We start from the raw sequence: 21,259 nt of genomic DNA on the forward strand, positions 1-21,259 counted from the left end.
GTGAAATAACCAAAACGTGCAAAGGTGCCGTCTCTTTATGCAGGGAAATCTTCCACGACTGTAACTTCTGGAGAACACTTGGTCTGAATAAACTGTTTGTGGTGCTTGCTCAAAAGTCAAGTTGTTTTAATTCATCCTCTTGGAACCATGAACTATTTCAGAATATTTTATGAATGGAGCCACTATGGCTGAAACATACATATTGCTCAGTCCTATAGATGAATGGTTGGCTTGATGGTACACCATATGTGGAATAATTCATTATTATAATTGTAATTTTGACAGGTTAAAGATATAGTAGGCAATTCTAGAGAACGATTGTTGTCACAATCACTTTCTGTCAATCACAATCACCTGTCCGTACTGTGTGTGCAGTAAGTGCTGAAAAATGATCTGGTGTCAATACACAGCCTAGGCTCTGTAACAGGCATGTTGCTAGTTACGGTGGGCCCCCTTTGTATAGCAGGTAGCAGATGTGAAGAGATATCCACTGATTTTTGACAAAATGGGATTTTGAAAACAAACTTTAATGTATGACAAAGAACCTGGATGATTTTGAGAAAGAAATCAACCACCCTGACCCTGAACAACAGATAGAAAAAAATATATATAGACAGCTACGCTATTTATAAACCCATGCATCCCACGCAATGCTAGCAGTATGTATGCCTACCCACAGCTCTACTCGACCATGCTGTGATATGAAACTCCATGTGCGTCCACATCCCACGGGGGCATACATCTTGCCACATTGCATTTAGGGTTTAGGGCGTTCAATGAGTCCGACAACACATGAGGTGACCTACATCTCAGCAGGGCCTTATACAGGGATCATGTGATGACTCGCTCAGAATTGGATTAAACATGGCAGAGTACACTGCATTAGTAGTGATGTGATTAAGGCACGGTTGACCTAGTATCCTATACATGGAAGGTTAATGATGAGGAACAACGATATTGGGCTTCATATTAAGAAAGCTAAAATCAATATGTCTCAACATGGAGCCAATCTCCTCTAAATCCACAAGCAAGGACAACCTGAGAGTTGAATTTGTACTGTCATTTGGATAAAGATGTTCAAATCTCTAATGTATTTAAGTAACAGCTTGCATTTTGTCCGGATTGCCTAATTCAGTTATGGCAGACCGACCTATGATGTAGCGTAATTGAGTGGATAATTAGGAACGATTATCGGTGGTAACCTTGTTTTTCTAAAACGCAAACTTCAAATACTGTGCAGAGGGGAACTGGATCAACCTTCCACAACAGAAAAATTAATCTAAGGTCAAATTTAATAATAAGCAACCAGGTGGGGGCAACAGGTTCAACCTCACATGGGAACGGAACAGTGAAATTAGTCTCATTCTGGCACCTAGAGGCAGTGAAATACAAACGATTGTGGCTTGTCAGAGAACACAAGAAACCTTTATGGGACCCTACCTTAAGTATACGCCTTCATTGTTGATGGTGTTCAGTCAACTTATTTCAACAACAGATTTTTTTTGTCCACTTATTTCATTAATTTGGAACCATGTTTCTGGTCACTTAGCAAATGAAAATCATATATTCACTCTTTAAGCGCTGTTTTTTAAAATGGAAATATTTGGCTCTCCACTTGCAAGATGTTCCAACATGTTCAGCAGGCAGTCACCCAATGTATCTGATGCTTGATGCTGAACAGGCCGTTAGCAGCTAACGTATTTGTTAGTCAAGAAGACTGTTTAATCCTATTTTGTCCTATTTTAACTATTTTGTGTGTAGTACTAATTAGCTCATGTTAGCCTGCTAAAAACGCTAAACTAAGATGCTGAAAATTGTTAACATGCAACCTGCTTAATATTAGCATGTAAGCATTAAGGTCAAAGGACCAAAGAACAGGCATGTGGTATCTTACCACGTGACGGGTTACAGAGAAATTATTTTACTGACTATATATTGCAGGATGAAACTGTAAACACCCTCAATGCGTCTATTATCAAGCTTACTGTAACAGCCAAAGGAACCACTTCAACAAATAGTCCCCTGGAATCTTGCATCAAGTCTCTCTCAGCATTAGATCAATTGCCAATTGTCAAATGGAAAAAAAAGTGTTCTTAGCTCAAAACTTGGCTTTCCACCAAATGTAATGTTTATCTATTTATATATTTTAGAGATATCCCTCTGGCAGGAAGACAGGGAATCAATCTAATGGGTCCCACAAGGTCTGTGGAGTATCCCTCTCTCCAAGCTCCAATAGTAAGAAGTACAAGTGACTGAACTCCCCCTACTGGTATCATGGTACTGTGTTATTACCCTGTATTTAGGATAACAGTAGCTTAGTGCAGTGTTCTCCGTCATGACTCAGTGTGACTCACCTTAGACCCGATTAAGGGTCCACTGATGTAACACATTATCCTGGGACTGGTAAATGCATGAGTGCATAGAATGAAGCATCAATAAGCAGCTGAACCCAGATTATCAAAATCTTTTTTTTAATGACTTAATAATAATGTACAATATAAAAATTGACAACAGGAAAATAAGAAAAGATGCCATGATAGTAACAAGAAATGCTTCGCCATTGTTATCCTCCCAAGAGCTACATATTGTTGTTAGTTGTTTTCTTTGGTAGAGATGCGTTGTTGAAAATCACTACCTTTTTGCTTGGAAGTTCATGTTTTAGTAACCCATTATATTTTTTTTCCTATAAATTCTTCACTTCAGAGAGACAATCTGAAACCTATCCTTACTTTAAGCAAATTCCAAGTCAATGAAAACAACTAATTGCAGGAACGCTTCCAAAACTCCAAATACTCAGTTCATTGATTGTGGGTATGCGTTTAAAGTCCACCTTAATGACCATACCTTTGTGTGTGCAGACCTAGTCCGGCTACATAGGTGTGTGAGTGTGCTGTGTGGAGGAGGGCGAGGCAGCAGCGGCGGACGATGAGAGTGAGGTGGAGGGGGGCTGAGGGGCAGAGGAGGATGAGGAGGAGACAGTGGAGGCGGTCGCCGTGGCAGCCGATGAAGAAGTCTCTATCTTGCTGCTGTGTGTGATGAAGCGCAGACGCAGCTTCATGGCCGGACGCAGAGTCATGATGTTTTTTTCCACCTGGAGAGATGGAGAGATTAACAGACATAGACAGAGAGAGAGGGGGGGGGGTTTATAAAAGGGTTTTTATACAACAACTATTCTCCAGAATCCACCTTTAAGAGTACTTTCAGTGTTCAATTGCTTTATCTTTGCTTATTTATTTGTGTATGCCTGAGGCAGAAAGTCAAGCTACAGAGTCATCTCTAATTAACTCCGCTGTCAGGTCCGTACACCAGTGGGGACTCGTCTAGCTGCGCAGCAGGTGACAGATTCAAACTAAAAATGGAAACTGGAAACACAATAGTGTCTCCTTAAGGAGCTGTTAGTTCACAGATGTCACCTGGGTTACCGAAGTCTCCGGCTGTCTCCTTTTTTAGCTTTTCCATCCAGTTACTCAGACTGTTATTTTGTAGAATGATCATGTTAACGTTTTTTTTTTATATAAAAAAGTATGTTATTTTAATAAAAATAGACAGAGGCTCACCTGCTCCTTCACACTGTCTCCAGTGTACATGTATTTGATGTGGTAAAGGAAGTCACAGATTGGGTCCATGTAGTTGAGATGTTGACAGTGTTGGTCCACCGCCTGGAGCATCTCATAGAAGGCCACGCCAATCTGAAATACATAAACAGAGCTATATCAAAAGACTTGACAAATACCACTCAAGTTACGGGGGCAATATTGTACATAACATTGTTACACATGTCATCTCAGTAATGTTCGGTCAAATGTTTGAGTACCTCCAACATGCATCGTGTCCTCTCTTGCTGGAAGCGCTGCAGGAACGGCCCCACCAGGTGATACACGTAGAGTAACTGGAACTCCGTCTTGACGATGGGCTTCAGTGTCTCTGACAGGAACCTACAGTCATACATTCATTGAGACACAAACTATGAATGAAATGTGGACTTAAGAGCCTAAAGAAAAAAATACAGAGCGAAAGAAGAGAGAACTTCAAGACAGACACTGAGGAAGACTTCCATACTTGGGAATCAGAGACAGCTGTCCGATGGATGAGTGATGCCAGACGGCGTGCGCTAACGCTAGCACGTAACTGCAGTTCATTTCGCTGTAGCTCTGGTGGCAGGCTGTGAAGTCAAGCAAGGCGAAGGGATAACCGGCCCACTCTGTCTCTGACGTCAGCGCTGGAGAGCCCAGCACAGACACGATGCGGTCGTGGAGAACAATCCAGTATGGCTCCTGGAAGAGGCATGAAGAAGAAGGTGGTCATGGGAAACACACTCCATAAGAACCTTCCAAATGATAAAGAACGGTGACAAGGCTTTTTCTTACAGGAAGTGCGGTTATCACAAGTCCAATGGCATTCATCCATGCTGTGATGTTCTCTCTGGGAACCAGAGGTTGGCTAAAAGGTAAAATAAATTAATTATTCACATAAAATTCTTATTTATTGCCCAGCACACACAGCTTAAAATATGTCTATGAAATAGAACATCAGTTCAACACACTGTCACCCAAATAGTTATAAGCGACTTTTATCATTCCAATATTAGCAGTTTTACAGTCATTTCGACCTGATCAATCAATTGTACCTTTTCAACGCGACGTTGAGCAGAGCGTTGCCAACATCTTTTCCCGGCACGGCCAAAGCCATGAGCTCCACGCAGGTGACGTGCAGGGCATGGGCCGCGGGGTTGGGGAACTCGTTGAACCGCCAGTCACAGTTGGGGAAGGGACCCGGTGACTTGCCAGCCATGGGTGAGAGAGAGTCAAGGAGGGCAAAGAGCACTAGAAACAAGGTTTATTAATGTGTGAATTGTCCCTATTTTAATTACAAGCTGCTTATACAATGGCTGACATGCCTATCAATTTCTTCCATCTTTTTTTCAATAAGTCTTCTCTTTTGAAACAGTATAACACTGGTTGCAATTATGGCCTACAGTTTAAATAACCTGCAGATCAAGAGCAATTACTATCTCTCCCTAAAGCAAAGAGACATTAAGGGACACTAAGTATTGGCAGTAAGGTAAATATACTGTATTATTCAGGTACCCCAGAGGCCAATTACTTTTTATTAGGCAGTATCAGAGTAAGCTAGAGAGGACAGTGTTGGATCCATCTACAAACAGGGGGGAGATTACATAAGGATATTGTCCACCAGACGTCCAATCAGTTTGCAGTAGTAGGTGTCATCGGGGAGCCACACGTTGTCCTCTCTGGGGTTCATAGCACACTTTATATAGGTTTCACTAAGGCACCAGCCTGGTGCACGGTTGTCCTATACAGAAATAAAACAATGTAAAGTTACATGATAAAACATATATGACAGTTAACTTAGTTCACATATAAAAATGAAAGACCGTCAAGGAATGACTACATGCCATAGACCTGCATTGTTTTAATAAATAATACAACAATATTTTCTGGTGTGTCTGTGTGTGTGTGTGTGTCTCGCTCTCTTCTTTCATCTCCTTTCCCTTACCTTCAGTGAAGACATGATGGCATGCACAAGTTTTCTCTTCAGACTGGTTCTGTCTCTCAGATGTCGCTCGTAGTAGTGAAGTGTGTTGTACAGGTAGGTGACTGGGCGGTCTGCACACAAACAGAGCGGGAAAAATCATCAGTGAGTCCAAATAATGTCCAATAAAAGGTCATTCACATATGGGTATGGGTTTCTAAACCTGCTTCCTCATTCATCCACTCAGTCTTATTTTATTATTTTAAATATTTGTATGACAAACGTTCTCACCATGGAACTTGTAGAGCCCTCCAAGATGGTCCAGCAGCGTTTCCAGAGACTTGGAGACGGGAAGAAGCTCCAGGAAGCGATGGATGACGATGTCAAAGACAGGCAGGAAGCGGAGGCACACGTTGCCAAAGTAGATGGGCAGGTAATGAGGCTGGAGCTGCATGGGGGGGTTGACTTGGTCTGCAAGTCCCTCAAAGTACAGCTTCTCTGGGTATTTCTAAGGTGGGACAAAAAACATTCAAATCAAACTAATATCGGTTTAAAAGGTGGACTCAGCGATTCTAGAGAATGCTAGTTCACGAAATATCTATCCATGATCAGCGCACTCATAGTACAGACAGGTAGCGGATTGTGATGAGATATTCCTTGATTTTCGCCAAGAATTTATTTTAACAATATCTTAAGTACCCCAAGGTTACTTTTTTAAGCTTCTGAAAAAAACTTACGGCCCCCACACACATCCTACCTCTACTGCGCGTCTACCTCGCGTCTGCGTCTGACTTTTTGTCACAGACTGTGAAATCAACGTAGAGCGAGCACACATCCAACCTCAGACGCACTGCTGAGGCGCGTCGGAGGCACGTCTGCAGCGACGCTCCCCTTCACCTCAGGAGGCTCGCCTATTTTTTTTCTGAGAGCAGCGCGTCTCTCTCGCGTCTCTGTGCTTTGACTGATAGAGAAATACTCTGCCGACAGTCATACCAGCAGCATTCACTCTAGTTACACGTTTACCCGGTGTGTTTATTTCAAAATAAAACATCCCTCAGTCGTATACGCGAATAATCCCTTTATTTCACGATTTAATTGTGCAATCAAAATCCGAGGGATTTAAAACCAAATTTTCAATTAGTTCTGGCATTTCATTTTTGGATAAATGACACATATAGAGATCCAATATAGTGAAGAAATAAAAAAGATCATGATGAGCGCAACAGTTTTCCGTTGCTCTATCTGTGTCTACGGCCTTCTTCTTCCCCGACCACACCCCCCTCTCTCTCTCCCGTATAAATCAGTAAAGTGATTTTTGAAATACTCTGCTGAGAGTCATATTGACTTCATACTGGCAGCTTTCGCTGTAGTTTCACCATTTCCTGGTGTGTCCCCTTCAAAATAAAACTTCCAACAAGCGAAAATATGGCAAAAAAAAAGAAAAAAAAATGGCAATGGGGCGCACGGATTACTGTCCAGACTCAATATAAATCATATGCATCATAGATGACATGAAATAACTTAATTTTTTAATGGGAATTATCTATGAAAACTCTATGTAGAAAGATAGGGCTTTTAGAAGCAGCGCTGCATGTGTGTCCAAGAAAAGTCCGAGAGAGGCAGCAGTAAGGTAACGCGACGCGTTCCAGAGGTAGACGCAGGATGTGTGTGGAGGCCGTTAAACACACAACAAGAGATGCTGTGTTTGTTCCATGTGTACCTTGTGGTAGGCCATGTGCTTGTTGTGCCAGTCACTCTGCAGCCAGTGCTCTGGAGCGTTCTCCTTGACAAAATCGTTGACTCGGTTCCTGAAGTCGTTGGGCTTCAGCAGCAGCAGCTGGATGATGAAGTAACACACCTGAGCCTCGTTGCCTTCGTGGCTTCGCATCGCCTGGACGTAGAGAAGAAAGAGACGTGAGGACACATCAAACGTCGACAAAACGGCGGCAAATATTTCTCTGTATTCAAGTTCCCTACTTACCAGACACAGAATGAGCCTGTCCAGGGTGACTATGTTGTATTTCCAGACCATGTCGTTGAGGATTTCGATGCACTTGTTGAGCTGCTGTCCTCCGGCTGATGTGGAGAACTCGTAGACGAGGAAGTCTGCAAATGTTCGCACGTGAGCCACCAGCGCACGAGCCCCGATACGCTCCAAGACCCTGAGGGAGTGGAAAATCACGCTACGGTTAGCTCGTCAAACAAACACTGTATTCTCCCACTGGATCAATTAGATTACAAGTGTTGTTTAGACACTCGGGGGGGAAAAGCACTAATTGGTGTAAACGTTAAATGCCACAACATCAGTGGTGAAATAATTCATTACCACATGCTTAATCAAAACAAACACAGTGATGTCAATAAAACTGAAACTTAAACTGAAACTGTGAGAAAATGAAGAAGTTTCAAATACAATTTGAAGCTTTCTGTTAATTATCATCAACCCGTATTACTTTTATTGGTGTTGAAAATTACAACTAATGCTTTTTATTAGACAAAATAAAAAATAAAATGCTTTGTATAGGTACTAAAGTGTACAATGTGACTTTAATTAGTACACAAAACAAAATAATGACAGCCAACCTGAAGCCTATCTGGTTAATGTGGTCCGTCTCCAACAGCATCTTCCACAGCAGACAGAGGAACAGTGGGGGGGAGCCCTGCATGGAGAAGTGGGTAATGATGTCATTCTCGTTGGCCATGGACTTCCACTTCCTGTACTCCTCTTCCACGTTCTTCTTCAGGTTGAATCGAGACTCCTGGGGAACATTGTTCTGTTTGAAGAACGCCTGAGAGGAAGAGACGAAGAGAAGGTGTATAATACATTTGCACAGTTTGAATACTCTCAGTTTCATTGGTGCCTAAGTGACCGCAGCGCACCTGCAGTGGGGCAGGGAAGCAGGACAGAGTGTGTGAGGCCCAGTTATGAGGCGTGAAGTTCATGATGGTCTGGAGGATGTCTTTACACCAGGTCCCATGGATGGAGTCAGAGCCTGTGAAAAAATCTATACACAGACACGACACAGGCAACTTCAAAATACATAATGAAGAGCATACGGGAAATAGGAGCAGTAGTCGTAGTTGTACTGACAGTTAACAGGAATAGTTGAGAAAGAAAGGAAGGAAAGAAAGAAAACAACAAACAAACCAGCAAAGAGAGTTGTAAAGAAGTAGATCCAGAGTGAGTGTTACCAGTGACGTGTGTGGCTCTGGCCAGTGTGAGGATCAAGGCTCGGTTCAGCTCTTCAGACTCGGCCGACAGGACAGTTTTGGGGTCGTTGAGGAAGCGAGTGAACTGGGGCTGAACCTCTGAGCTCCCCAATGCTGTGATCAACCTCAGGGCTGTGCTCTCAACACTGAGGGGAGAGACACAGAGATGGCAACAATGAGACAAACCATTATCAAGTGGAGAGACAATAAGACACATGTACAACATGAAACCGTAGTTCTTCAGTCAATCATTGATTTTATTGATTTATCCTGTGTTTTTTTCTACAAAGTCTAGGATGTGTGGGATTAATCATTGCAGCTGAAATGATGATATTTTTGTAGCATAAACACTTATGGTGTAGCATTCTGTGACAGCTTAGGTTTACTCCATGCAGATGGTGACTAATCCAGAGGAAACATAATTAAAACCACAGTACACACAGAAAATGCGGTGTGGATTCTTGTCCTCAACAGCTTCTAAATCATAAGCTGTAGACACTGTAGAATGTTTAATTCTACAAGCATGAGAACTGAAGTAGTGAAGTTTGATTTTGAGTTTCAGTAGCAGTAGTATCAGTAATCATGCAGTGAGTATGTTGAATATATGTGGATGTCCAGTGTTTCCCCTACCATTATACAGGCCGGGGCCGCCAGGCCAACGAGACCCCCCGCCAGGCCAACAGCAGCCTGACTTAAATTATTATTATTTTTTTTAATCATTTCTTTCATTGATTCCGTAATAATCATTTGCGCGCGTCTGCGCGGCACTGTCGGTCTACCCCTCGTGTGCGCCTGTCTTTACAACCTCTCGTTTGATCATCCCATCAGCTGATCTGTGTGTCTGCGTGTGTGTCTGCGCGCGGCGCGATGCGCGTGTGCATTCGGTGCGCACTTGTTAAACACGGAAGCCAATGAGCAGAAGCATGACTAGCAAGCAAACGCTGAACTAGTGGCGAAAATAAAACCAGCGCCTGCTCTGTGGAAATATTAAGGACTCAGTAACAGGGACGTTGAACAGGAAAAAGTGCTGAGCAAAACTTAGAAAGTTAAAATCGCTACGTCGCCGTGGCAACACAACCAATCTGTATCAGCTGAGACAGCGCTGAAAAAAACGGCATGCACACGTTTCAGTAAGTTTACAGAAGTTCCACACTGCTACTGCCTTTGGCATTCTCAGAAAAGCATTCATTTATTTTCAAGGGACATATTAATGTATTTATTGTTTTAACTGTTAAGTTATCTTGAAAACAGCAGGCCATAGTAGGGCTACAAGCTTTATTTTTTTGTATTTTCAATGCTTCTTTATTTTTATGTTTTAAATTGAGAAATAGGCTAGATGAAATATAATGGTCGGAATAGGGAATTTGCCTTATGTAGCACACATGTTGATAGGCTAATCATGATGTGTAGCCTATGTTAATTAATTTATTTTCAACAAGGCTATTTGCCTAAAAAATTTTTTTTTTAAATGTCAGTAGGCTAGCTTCAAGGTTAGGTGACTCAGATTACTCCAGAAATGAGTCCTAGACAGGACCTGTCTATATTAGAGCTTAGTGTTTATTGTTTTTTATTGAAATCTACGTGTTTTTCTTCAATAGTTTACATGGCTTGTGTCCAAATTATTACAGGAAATAGTTATAGGCAGGACATATGACAGTTGTTTACAGAGCACAGAATTAATCAGATTTCACCGCTCAAAGTGCACCAGATTGATGCATTTAACTTTAAAAGGATAAAGTTTTCTTCTGCAGGGGGATACCCCCAGACCCCCTAGAAGGTCCATTCTCACCCAGCAGGATCTAAAAATCCTGTGAGAAACACCACATGTACAAACGTACTGAATGTGAAAGCATAACCCTATGCCCTCATTCTTAACGGGCTTTTAAAAGAGGCTCATCCCAAATGGGGTTCGTTTTGGTCACTTTCTTCTAGAAATTTGATACGCACGCGGCGTGCATACTCTTCATCAGCTCTTACCACCGGGCCTAAAAAAAGTTCTAGGGGAAACACTGGATGTCCGTGTCCACATTACCACAGATGCAGTTGATTCTGGTTGGTCTGGGGCACTGCAGCCAGACTGTGCAGATGGCTCAACAGCTGGACTCTGTAGTGTGGCTGGATGTGGTGCATCCTGTAGCTGAACATCTCCAGTAACGTGTGAAGGATTCCCCACGCATGGGACTTAAACACGTTAGGCAGCAACTGGCCTGAGCAAACAGACAAAGGTGAAAACTCAACGCGGTTGACAAAACAGTGATCACTGAACAGAAATTGGGACTAAGCTCTAAAGATGGATTTTATTTATATATTTTTTTGTTTAAAACTCATGCTGATGTTGATCTATCCATCTATCCGTATCCATCCATCCATCTATCCGTATCCATCCATCCATCCATCTATCTATCCATCTATCTATCTAATGAACAGTCTATGATGCTGATATTGCCTCAGTATATACTGTATGTCTTTCTTTTTACATCAGCGAGTTCATTTTATCTTGAGGGTTGCTCTCTATGGAGGCTAATGATGTACTGTATTAATAAGACAAGTGGCTAATCAAATCCTTTCCTTTCTCGCTTCCTCTTGCACTGTCTGTTAATCTGTGCTTCTTCAAGTGTAAGACAAGTGTATCCACATGAGTGTGTGCCGGCACTTAATACTGTGATGGTCAATAATTATTCATCAGGGAACATAAAGATATGGGTTGGACAAATCACACTTTGTGCTTAACATGCCTGAAATTCAGTGCCTGAATTTTCAGTGAATAAAAACATCTCTATAACTCACTGATGAATCCTTTGATGCCCAGCGACTCAATCTCCATGTAGACCAACAGTCTGCTGTATGTTTCCACCAGTGCAGGGGCCAGGGTGATGCTGGATTTGGCTTGGGCCAACTTTATTACCCGTGTGGCAATACTATGGATTAGACTGGAGGCAGAACAAAAAAAGTGTTAATGCCTTTAATAAAAATGATCTAATCAGCTCTTTGTATAATGTATGGTCTATTCTTTGTGAATTCACTAAATATGATTTTAAAGCACCCAATTGTGCTCAATTTGCCCTTGAAGGTGGAGTCAGCGATCTGGAGAATATTTGTTGACTAAATCAATGAAAATCTCCTCCCATCCGCTACCTGTCCGTACTGTGGGTGCACCGAAAGAAAACTGTTGTTAATACACAGCCTAGGCTCTGTAAACAAGCATGTGGCTAGCTAAGGTGAGCCCTCTTTGTTTGCAAAAAACTTTGTTTACATACGTTACTGTTTACTGAGCCTAAGCTGTGTATTTACACTGGATTTAAATTTTTCAGCGCTCACACAGTACGGACAGGTAGCAGATAGTTGAGGAGATATTCACTGATTTTGACAAACCAGTGATTTTTGTCTACAAACACTATCCAGAATCGCTGACTACCTTCAATTATTTTGCAGATCCTTTGCTCTCTACCCTACCTCATCTTTGCATGCACTGTTAGCGAATCCAGCAGGTTCATTGGCAGTGGGGTGACAGACCCCGACGCCATACAGTTGGTGCCTGGTAAGTTGATCCTCATAACTCCGTTTCCATAGATGGTCTCTACCAGGACGCCCATTGGCAGCGTGAAGCACTCCGAGTTGGTGCTGTAGGCGTTACACAGCAGGGCGATCTTATAATCGGACATGCCCAGAGTCTTGTTTCGCAGCGACTGCTGGAGAAACCTTAATGACGGGGAAGGAGAAATATGTTAGCTTGGGTGTTATTGAACTATTAACCTGGCAAAGTATTTTGATGTGCAGATGCTTGGAAGGTGCACAGTGTTGTTACATACTCATGATGTAGTTTCAGAGAGTGTGGTATTGGTATCTGTAGTTTAGAGTTGTCATTTTGAGCTTTGCGGTTCAGGTGGATCCAGATGCAGGTCATGGCAAAGGAATGGGTGGACTGGGGCTTGTTGATGTCTGGAACTGGAATGCACTGCAGAGGGGAGAGCAAACAGATATATCTGATGGTACTACCTTTTAAAGTTGTTACTTATACAATCCTACCAAAATTCGTAGCATTCTTCTTTACCAATGCCAATAAAACATTCAACTGCAATAGAATATACAGCAACATAGACAAGATATGATCAATTTAAATAGAACACTAGTGATAATGTTCATTGTAAGCCAAAATAATTTCTTGTCAGACACACACGTACCTCCTTTTCTGGGTAAAGCAGGTCAAAGAGCTTCATGACCGGAAGGAAGTCAGCTAAAGCGTTCTTCTGAATGCTTCCTGATATGAACTGCAGCAAGACCCACATCAGGTGGTCTCTGCCTTTAATGAGACCTCTACCTGCAAGCTAGGGAGAGAAAGACAAGCTCAACAACATCTGTTTCATGATCATTTAAAAACACACACACAACACAACATGCATTTGCCCTTTAAATCTGACATCTTTAATGGTCCCAAAAAATTCGTTTTTGACACGACACAAGTTCCTGACTAAGCTGCCAAACAGCTGATTGATACGAAGATGTGCGTATTTGTGAAAATATAGTTCCTCTCTTTTTTGATGTGTGCGACTGCATTTTATGCCACTATGGCTAACTGGCAACCATATTTGCATATAGAATGGTTTTTGTCTTTTATTTCTTAATCCAGTGATATTTGCATATTGCACTACTAGCAAAGTTGTTTTCTTTTTTATATTATTACTTTTTTTTTTGGGGGGGGGGGTCAAGAGACAGTTTTTAATTAAAAAAAATGTCTTGGTTGTTTAAAGTGATTCCACATTCCAAAACCCTATTATTTTTTTATTTTTATTTTTATCTTTTTTTATTTTTATTAGGTAAGTTAACTCTTCCCCTCCTCTTGTTCTCCCTTACCTTCTGGTGTAAGGAGAGCACCATGTGAGGGAAGCTGGCAAACTGAAACAGCACAAAGAAGATGAGCTGGGAGGAGAGGTGCTGCCACAACAGCTGGCTGGTTCCCCCGATGTCGGCGTCAAAGTGTTCCTCGGTCTCGGAGCGCTCCATGGCGTACACCACCAGGTCTACCAGCTGCTCCTCCAGCACCGGGCAGCGCTGCTTGTGCTGGCAGAGGGGAGTGTTAAAGGGGAGAGAGGAAATAGAGGGGCGGCAGAGAGAAGGGGGGGAAGATCATCATTACATTACTTAACACATTCATGTTAATAGATAGCTTCAACAGCTCCCACAATAAATAAATAAAATATTTTCCAATCCTTGGCATGCAGGACAACATCTCCTTTCTGCCTATGTCTGCTGGGTAAACCCTCCTGTGGCCCCTTTTTCCACATTTACCTTCATCCCCAAAGGAAGGTTCATGTGCTGCCTTGTGGGTATAGTGATGTAATGTTGAATTTAAAAGCTGCAGATTAGCACTGAATTTACAACTGTATCCATCAATCGTGGGAAAAGATTGGAGGTTATTTGTTTTAGGATATCCCACCAAAGGAATGTAGTTTAACAGATAAATGGCGATTAATGTGCAATGTCCTCCTAAAGAAATTAATGAAAACAATCTAAATAAAGTATGTGAAAAAACATTGTAACATTGACATGGTGATAAAGTGAAACTGAGCTCAGTAGAAGTATTGTACAACAAAATGTTTCCACATAGAAATAAAGAGCATCATATATAAACTTATGTTGGGTAATAATCTGTAATGTTGAGACTTTCATGCAAAATGGGCTTTTGATAAAAAAGGAGGAGAGAGGTAAGGAAGGGGGGGGGGTCAAGGCAAAGTCACGAAAATGACAGGGAAGGTAGGTTAACAAGATCATGTGTATGACTGTGTAGACTAGATATGGCTCTATTTACCCAATAATGGATTGAAGAATTCTGTACTGAACTCAATTGTAAGGTTGCATGAGTAAATAGGTAGACTATTTCAGATTAAACCAATGATTATTTACCGAGATCATCTTGTGCCAAAAATTTTAAATTTAATTTTTGCAAACTCCTGACATTTTCATATTAATCCAGGGTGGGAAATTTAACGTCACCCATGGGGACGGAGCAGAAGGAGTGTGGATCTCTGCAGTGGCAAACCACTGAAGGGCTTAACAGAGCCCTTTCCGAACAGCATAGCAATATGCTAAACAGCACAGAGCAGTACAATATGAAACAGAACAGCACGGCACTGAACATCAAACCAAACAGTGCAAGGCGTTCCTGCATGCAGGCAAACAGGGAAGGTTGTATGATTGGTAAGAAGAAGAAGAGGAGCTGTGAGGCTGACCCAACACTTCTCTTCCTCCGCCACCAAACACACACAAACATGCTCACACACAGAGAGAGATAGAGCGAGAGAAAAACAAAGAAAAATAGAGAGAAAGAGAGAAGGAACGATCGGCGTATCTTCGGTCTACAGTACAAAGAAAACGCTGGCTTCCAAAGTTACTTCCCAAACATAGAAACAGCGATCCAGTGGTTGGGCTATAATCCAACTGCAAATACGACAAGCCAACAATGTCAAATTGATGCGTATCAAGTGCAAATACATTCCTCAATACAATCAATTGGGAAGCAGTTATCTAACTTTCTCTAAACACAGTTTTGTGAGTACTAAAATGAGAATCGATACAGCACCTAGTCATCCCTGTTTTGCCCTTAAGGAACCAAATGGATATATTGGGCATAGCGTTAAACCTCAGTCATCCGGTTCAAACCCAAACTGGTAAAACGAACGGAAAAAAAAGTTATCAACCACGCACAAAATCAACCAATGAACACCACACGACACAGGTCAGAGTTCACTCATCCAGTCAGACAGGCAATCAGAATCACTCAGCCGCCGACCTGGGCAAAACTCTGATCCGAACAAAGAAAAGAAAAGAAAAAAAATAAGAGTAAGGCTCTTGATAATCCACACTTTGCCATGTCTTCTATTTTTGAAGCTGCCTGTGCTCATAAAAAACGTGTATACCGCTATCTGGGCTCTGTACTTAATTACAAAAATATCACCCCATCTCCAAAGTAAGCAGAGCATGAACATTCCAAATTACAAGCCACTAATTGAAGAGCCTTCATCATTTTCTCAAATTGGAATTGCAGTTTAACTGGATGGCACAAGTCGCATAGAAGTGAGGTTCACCAACAGCGCCAAAAGTTAGTTTAAAACAGACAAAGAAGACATGACAAGAAATCCATGCCTTTCCCAAGAATACGTAAATGAATAATGATAAATTGATCTGGAGACTTCTTGACCTCCTGTGATAACTGTGTGGCCATTGCAATCTATTCTTGTTCAATGTGGCTTGTAGGTATCGGTTGCCACTTGTCTTAACAGCCACTTGATTTGATACTATATTCTTGCGCAGGTCAGGACCACTGTTAAGTCAAAATGGAGTAGTTTTGCCCAGGTCTGCACGATAGAAAGCAGCATAAGTCAGACATGAGAGGACCTCGCTAACAACAGGCAATGACCAGACTACATTCATACATGCAGTGCAGCAGGACTTGAAATGTCAACAGCAGGGTTTAAATCAGAAATATAGGAGCAGCAGCACAATATAATGGCTGCGACTAAACATACTGTTTTCTGATGACAAACTGCAGTGAACAGATTCTATGACTTTATGTTAGTTGACATTCAGGACCATCCAGGGTTTTAAAATAAAATCGTAAATGATCAATGTACGGTAATTGGAGTCAAATATAAATAAGAAAAAAGTGAAGGAGTTGATGTGTATAAAACATTAACAAAACAACCTATTCCAATATTGCAAAATACATTACGGAGTATAAATCTAACTAGCAAAATATCAACAGACCTGCCTTACTACTCACTATTAGTGAGCATTAGTGGAGACCAGTTAGTAATGGCTAATAGGCTTATTTTCGTTTATAAAATTGTACTATAAGCCAGGAATTCTATTTTTGGCCAAAATACAACCTACCTGTCCATCAATGAACCGGCTGCTTGTCTGTTCGTGCCCATTATTTTTTTTTTTACCACATGTGTCTCTGTATACTGAGTTTATCTCTATGAAGCCCTGCTGTGACCATGTCAAGCTCTGTAGCATTTCTCTTTACTCCATCAAGTTTTTTTGTGTTTTGTCAAGTTTCCCATTGCTATGCCTAAAAAGCTGAGCGTCCAATGGGCTGGTTAGTTGGTAGGCCGGGCGACCGGGAAGAGGAACAACGACATACCTGAGCAATGTTCAGAGTCTAGAGAGCGCATGGCAGAGAGAACGGACAGACACAACACACAACCAGAGGACAAAACAGAGAAATACAAAGAAGGAAGGAGAAAGAAACAGAGGGGGGAAAGGAGAGAAAAGAAAAAGAGGTGACTAAGGGGCTAGGTTGTTCACTGTACGTTCAGCACGGTTTGCATCAATTCAGCCAATTCAGAGAGACACGGTGGATGTTTTTCTTTGGTTTTTTTGCATATTCAAGATGCGATGTGAAATCAAAATCAGAGCCCTGCTGCTTTCAACAAACTGTCTGGACACAATGACAGCTGGTCAAACTGTGTCCAATAGGTGCCCATTGAACTGGGCTGAGTTGAGAGCAAACTGCATGAACCCAACAGGGAAAGCTAACACCAGTGCATTATGGGTCAAGCTCACAGCATAGGCTTGCTTTACATATGTATTGTCTTATATAGCTGTGTAACCAGGGCAACAGGGAAGGAGAGGGGTGCTAAACGAGGAAAAGGTGGGAAGGGAAAGGGGAATAGAGGAAGGGAAACACTTTAAAAATAATTAGAACCAGGTAAAGATGGAAAAATACAAACGGAAAGAGCAAAATGAAAAAGAAGAAGCAGGTAGGATAAAAAGAGAATGGGGGGGATTTATAAAATGAGAGTAATTAAAGAGAGTCAATGGACGGGAAGTGTGAGGGGCCTGGGACAGAAGCATAGGATCAAAAGTAGAAGAGATCATCATACCTGTTTGTTGAGTCCTAACATGTTGCAAATCATTTCTCTCGAATATGGCTGTTCTAACACATAGCGCAGCAAGCCCGTCTGTGGCTCAAACAGGTCCTACATATAAAAAAGATACAATTTTATAGCTGCTTTTGTGTATATTGTATGTATGTGTGTGTGTGTGTGTGTGTGTGTGTGTGTGTGTGTGTGTGTGTGTGTGTGTGTGTGTGTGTGTGTGTGTGTGTGTGTGTGTGTGTGTGTGTGTGTGTGTGTGTGTGTGTGTGTGTGTGTGTGTGTGTGTGTGTGTGTGTGTGTGTGTTAATATGTTACCTTGTCAAATGGCAGCATGCCTCTCAGAGGGAAGCGCAGTGTAGTGGGGTCTAACTTCCAGGAGTTACAAATGGCCCCGCTGTTATTCACTACTGGTAACAAGCTGCACCGACCTGTGGTGGACACACACATTAAAAGGTCAAAAAACTGTGGCATGCAAAGAGCTATACATGCAAGTGTTGAGCTGTCAACCGAATGTTCAATAGAAACTGCAGAAGCTTATTTTATTTGTCTTTATAGTTGTACAATTGCTACTGTTTTCCCCTCCTTTAGATCAGATTTCCCTTTTCCCCTTAAGTTTATATGTTGGTTAGAAAAAAACATGTATTTCTCAAAGTGTCAAGAATATAAAATACAGTATCAAAACAACCCTTGAATTTTTTTTCTATGAATATTTTGTGAGCTACCGGCACAGGTGTGTTTATTTGCCTCTTACCACAAATGGAGTTGATTCTGGCTGTGGGTCTGAAGCTGTCCACAAAGTCTGAAATCAAACTGCCTAGAAGCTACAAACAGAGAACAGATTAAAAAAAAATAAAGAAACAATGAGACAAGGACGGACAGACAGACACACAAGAAACCCACACGCACCCAGTGTGCTAGCTGTCCCTCAGGATACAGTTTTCTGATTTCTGTGATGGCAAGATATGCCGGCAGGAGACAGGCATTTCTGTCCAGGATATACTCTACCACCTGGAATGAAAGCAGAATAGAAATGTAAGTGATAGATGAAGTGTGCTTTAAGATACTTATCATAGGAGAAAGAAATAACAAAACAATACCTCTACGGCAGCCAGAAGCTGTTGGACTATAGCCGAGCTCACAGTGTTAGGAATGGTTTGAATCTTATCCAGTATAGCTTTCATTAGGTCTCGTACGCCCTGAAACACACAGATTCTACATGAAAACAAAATAGGGAGATGGAAGATTTCAACTTCATCATGATGTTTGAACAAAGTGAAAAAATGTAACATATAATTATCATATAAAAAAAAACAATAAACATTAAGATCACAGGTGGGCATTTTTTTCAAGAGCTTCTTATGGTTGAGCTTGCTGATGAACTGTGTCAGCTGTGTGTCTGTGTGTGAGACCTTGTAGTCCACCCCTCCAATGATCTTGCGAACCAGTTTGAAGGTCAATGCCCACAACTGAGTCCTCTCCCATTCCAAACTGTCCGAGCTTATCAGAGCTACACACACCATCCTTCAGACACACAAAGACATTCATTAGATTGATAATTAAGACGGAATAACAAAACAGATGAGAGTGCCAACAAACACTTTGCTGGTGTGTGTGTGTGTGTGTGTGTGTGTTTGCGTGCGTGCGTGTGTGTGTGTGTACACGTACCTCGGCGGTAACAGACTGGTCTCCACAGCCATTGCTAAACAGTCGTAGAGGAAGGAGATCCTTTTGGGACTGTGCTGGCTGTGTATAAATCGCACTATCCACTGTACACATTGTTCATGAGACTCCTGCAGAGACACATGGAGGCAATTTTAAACATCTGAACAATCAGTCAACAGCTTAAGTGCAAGCGTGTGTCTGCCCTTATGTGTTACGAGACCTGTGGAAGTGTTCCCCAGAATTGTCTGAAGGCCCCGAGGCAACTGATCAGTTTAGTCCTCTCATCCTCTGGAGTGTCCATAAACATTCTAAAAAATACACAATTGCAGCATTTCATTTTACACTGTATATTCAACATATTATTGTGTTCTCTGAGACAAAAAGTGTGTGTAACAAATCAACATTGCACCAAGAGGTGCAGGTGTCTGTATAGTTTAGTGTCGTCTTACCCGGCGAAGGCCTCTTCTATCATTTCAGTTTTCTGAGGAAAGGCGGAGAAAAATACATTTTATAAAAAGGTATTTTGGGAGGACACTAAGTACACACAATGTTGCAGGGTGAATCCTTGGGGATCTGAGTGAAGGTGCAGTGCGGTGCAGTGACTGATACGGGATGTTATTTCAACATGGTTGCAGGTAGAATGCTTCTTCATTTACAGATCATTATCCCCACTCTCTTAATGCTTTTACCATGGCTGATACTATTTAAGGCATTGATATGAAAATATGTGAAAAGGTGGGTGCACATAAACACTGGCAATGGAAATCACAACATATGTCTCAGTTGGTTTAAAAATGAAAACAACTTTTTAAAGCATGCAATTACCATGAGGTACTTGGTAAAGGAATAAGATACATTTGCGCATTAAAAGGATGCACAAGCTGATGATTAAGTACTTATATCTCATCTAAAAAAAATACATTCGTAAACACAATGCATACACTCTTGGATTGTTTTGAAATGTTAACGTAACGTAAGTGATGAAGACGTTGTAACATTAGCTGTTAATGTATATATTTTAAATCAGAACGTTAATGTATGTAGAAACAAATGCTTTCCAACTACGTTGTTGGAGTTATTAATTGACAAAAACAAACAGCTGGTTCGTGAAACAATGAGGCATGCTAAAGTTATCTGAAATGCTGACTAATGTTAGCTTTAAACTCAGAAAATAAATATGCAAATTACCACAACATCCTCAAAGATGCTCTGGAGCTGCGTTTCCATCGAGAGCGCCATGTTCGCATCCAAAAAAGGGTAAATGTTTAGCAAACCATCAGTGTACTCCTTCAGTGGACGCAGTTAATGCTATCAATAAAGCTACGGTAGCAGGCATCGGGGTTCTCTTGCGCCGCGCTACGCGCAACTGCAATAGCAGTCCGGGGGCACAAAAGAGAAACCAGCTGCACAGTTCCGCTTCACTTTTTCCTCATACTTTATTGTGTCACCCTGCCTTTTAAATCACAACATTTAAAATTATAATATATAATTGATAGTTTTCTAATATATGATTCATGTATGAAAACATATATTTATAAAAGTCTGACCTCTGTGATTTGATATAGTCGATGACAACTGTATGCAATTACACGTGCCGTCCACCTGATGTCTCTGCAGGTCCAGGTGTTCATTTGTGTATTTGAATGGGTATTTCCAGTTGATGACTGTACATGTAGTCCAATACACCTTGTCTGCACTACAATCATTAAGGATTAAGATTTTACTATTTATTTACTAGCAAATTGCAAACAAACGACAAATAAAGGTCAGCATGAGCATTAGGCCTCAGGCACGTTATCAACTTTTTCTCTGATACATAACGTGCACAAATATTTAGAAATAAATTACTTATTCAATATTATATTTTACATAGTGAGTATTAGCCTACTTTTGATGTTGAGTTAAAATTCGGGAAGTTTTAGGAACTTTTGATTGAGGTTTAGGCTACTTAAAGGCCTATTGAGATGGATCAGATTACTCCTGTAGCCTATCGAATATTTTTGTGGTGTTTTTTTTCT

At 41.4% G+C, this 21,259-nt stretch overlaps 1 protein-coding gene across 1 annotated transcript; it reads right to left on the minus strand.

The window, feature by feature from the left end:
- Positions 1–2,477: 2,477 nt before the first annotated feature.
- Positions 2,478–20,543, minus strand: med23 (mediator complex subunit 23). Its single transcript, XM_080048041.1, has 30 exons — positions 20,430–20,543; positions 19,691–19,722; positions 19,462–19,549; positions 19,245–19,369; positions 18,989–19,100; positions 18,677–18,775; positions 18,486–18,587; positions 18,331–18,400; positions 17,895–18,007; positions 17,586–17,681; positions 13,555–13,761; positions 12,885–13,028; positions 12,513–12,658; positions 12,157–12,402; positions 11,491–11,633; positions 10,736–10,910; positions 8,686–8,849; positions 8,374–8,498; positions 8,077–8,282; positions 7,475–7,655; positions 7,214–7,384; positions 5,785–6,001; positions 5,518–5,627; positions 5,187–5,313; positions 4,628–4,793; positions 4,368–4,440; positions 4,060–4,274; positions 3,815–3,935; positions 3,558–3,689; positions 2,478–3,091 (listed from the first exon to the last, which is right to left on the minus strand). The coding sequence occupies exons 1-30, from the start codon at positions 20,478–20,480 to the stop codon at positions 2,870–2,872; spliced, it is 4,179 nt and encodes a 1,392-aa protein (XP_079904167.1). The 5' UTR covers positions 20,481–20,543; the 3' UTR covers positions 2,478–2,869.
- Positions 20,544–21,259: the final 716 nt, after the last annotated feature.

Source organism: Ammodytes marinus (assembly GCF_949987685.1).
Source record: "Ammodytes marinus genome assembly, chromosome: 19".
NCBI lineage: Eukaryota > Metazoa > Chordata > Actinopteri > Uranoscopiformes > Ammodytidae > Ammodytes > Ammodytes marinus.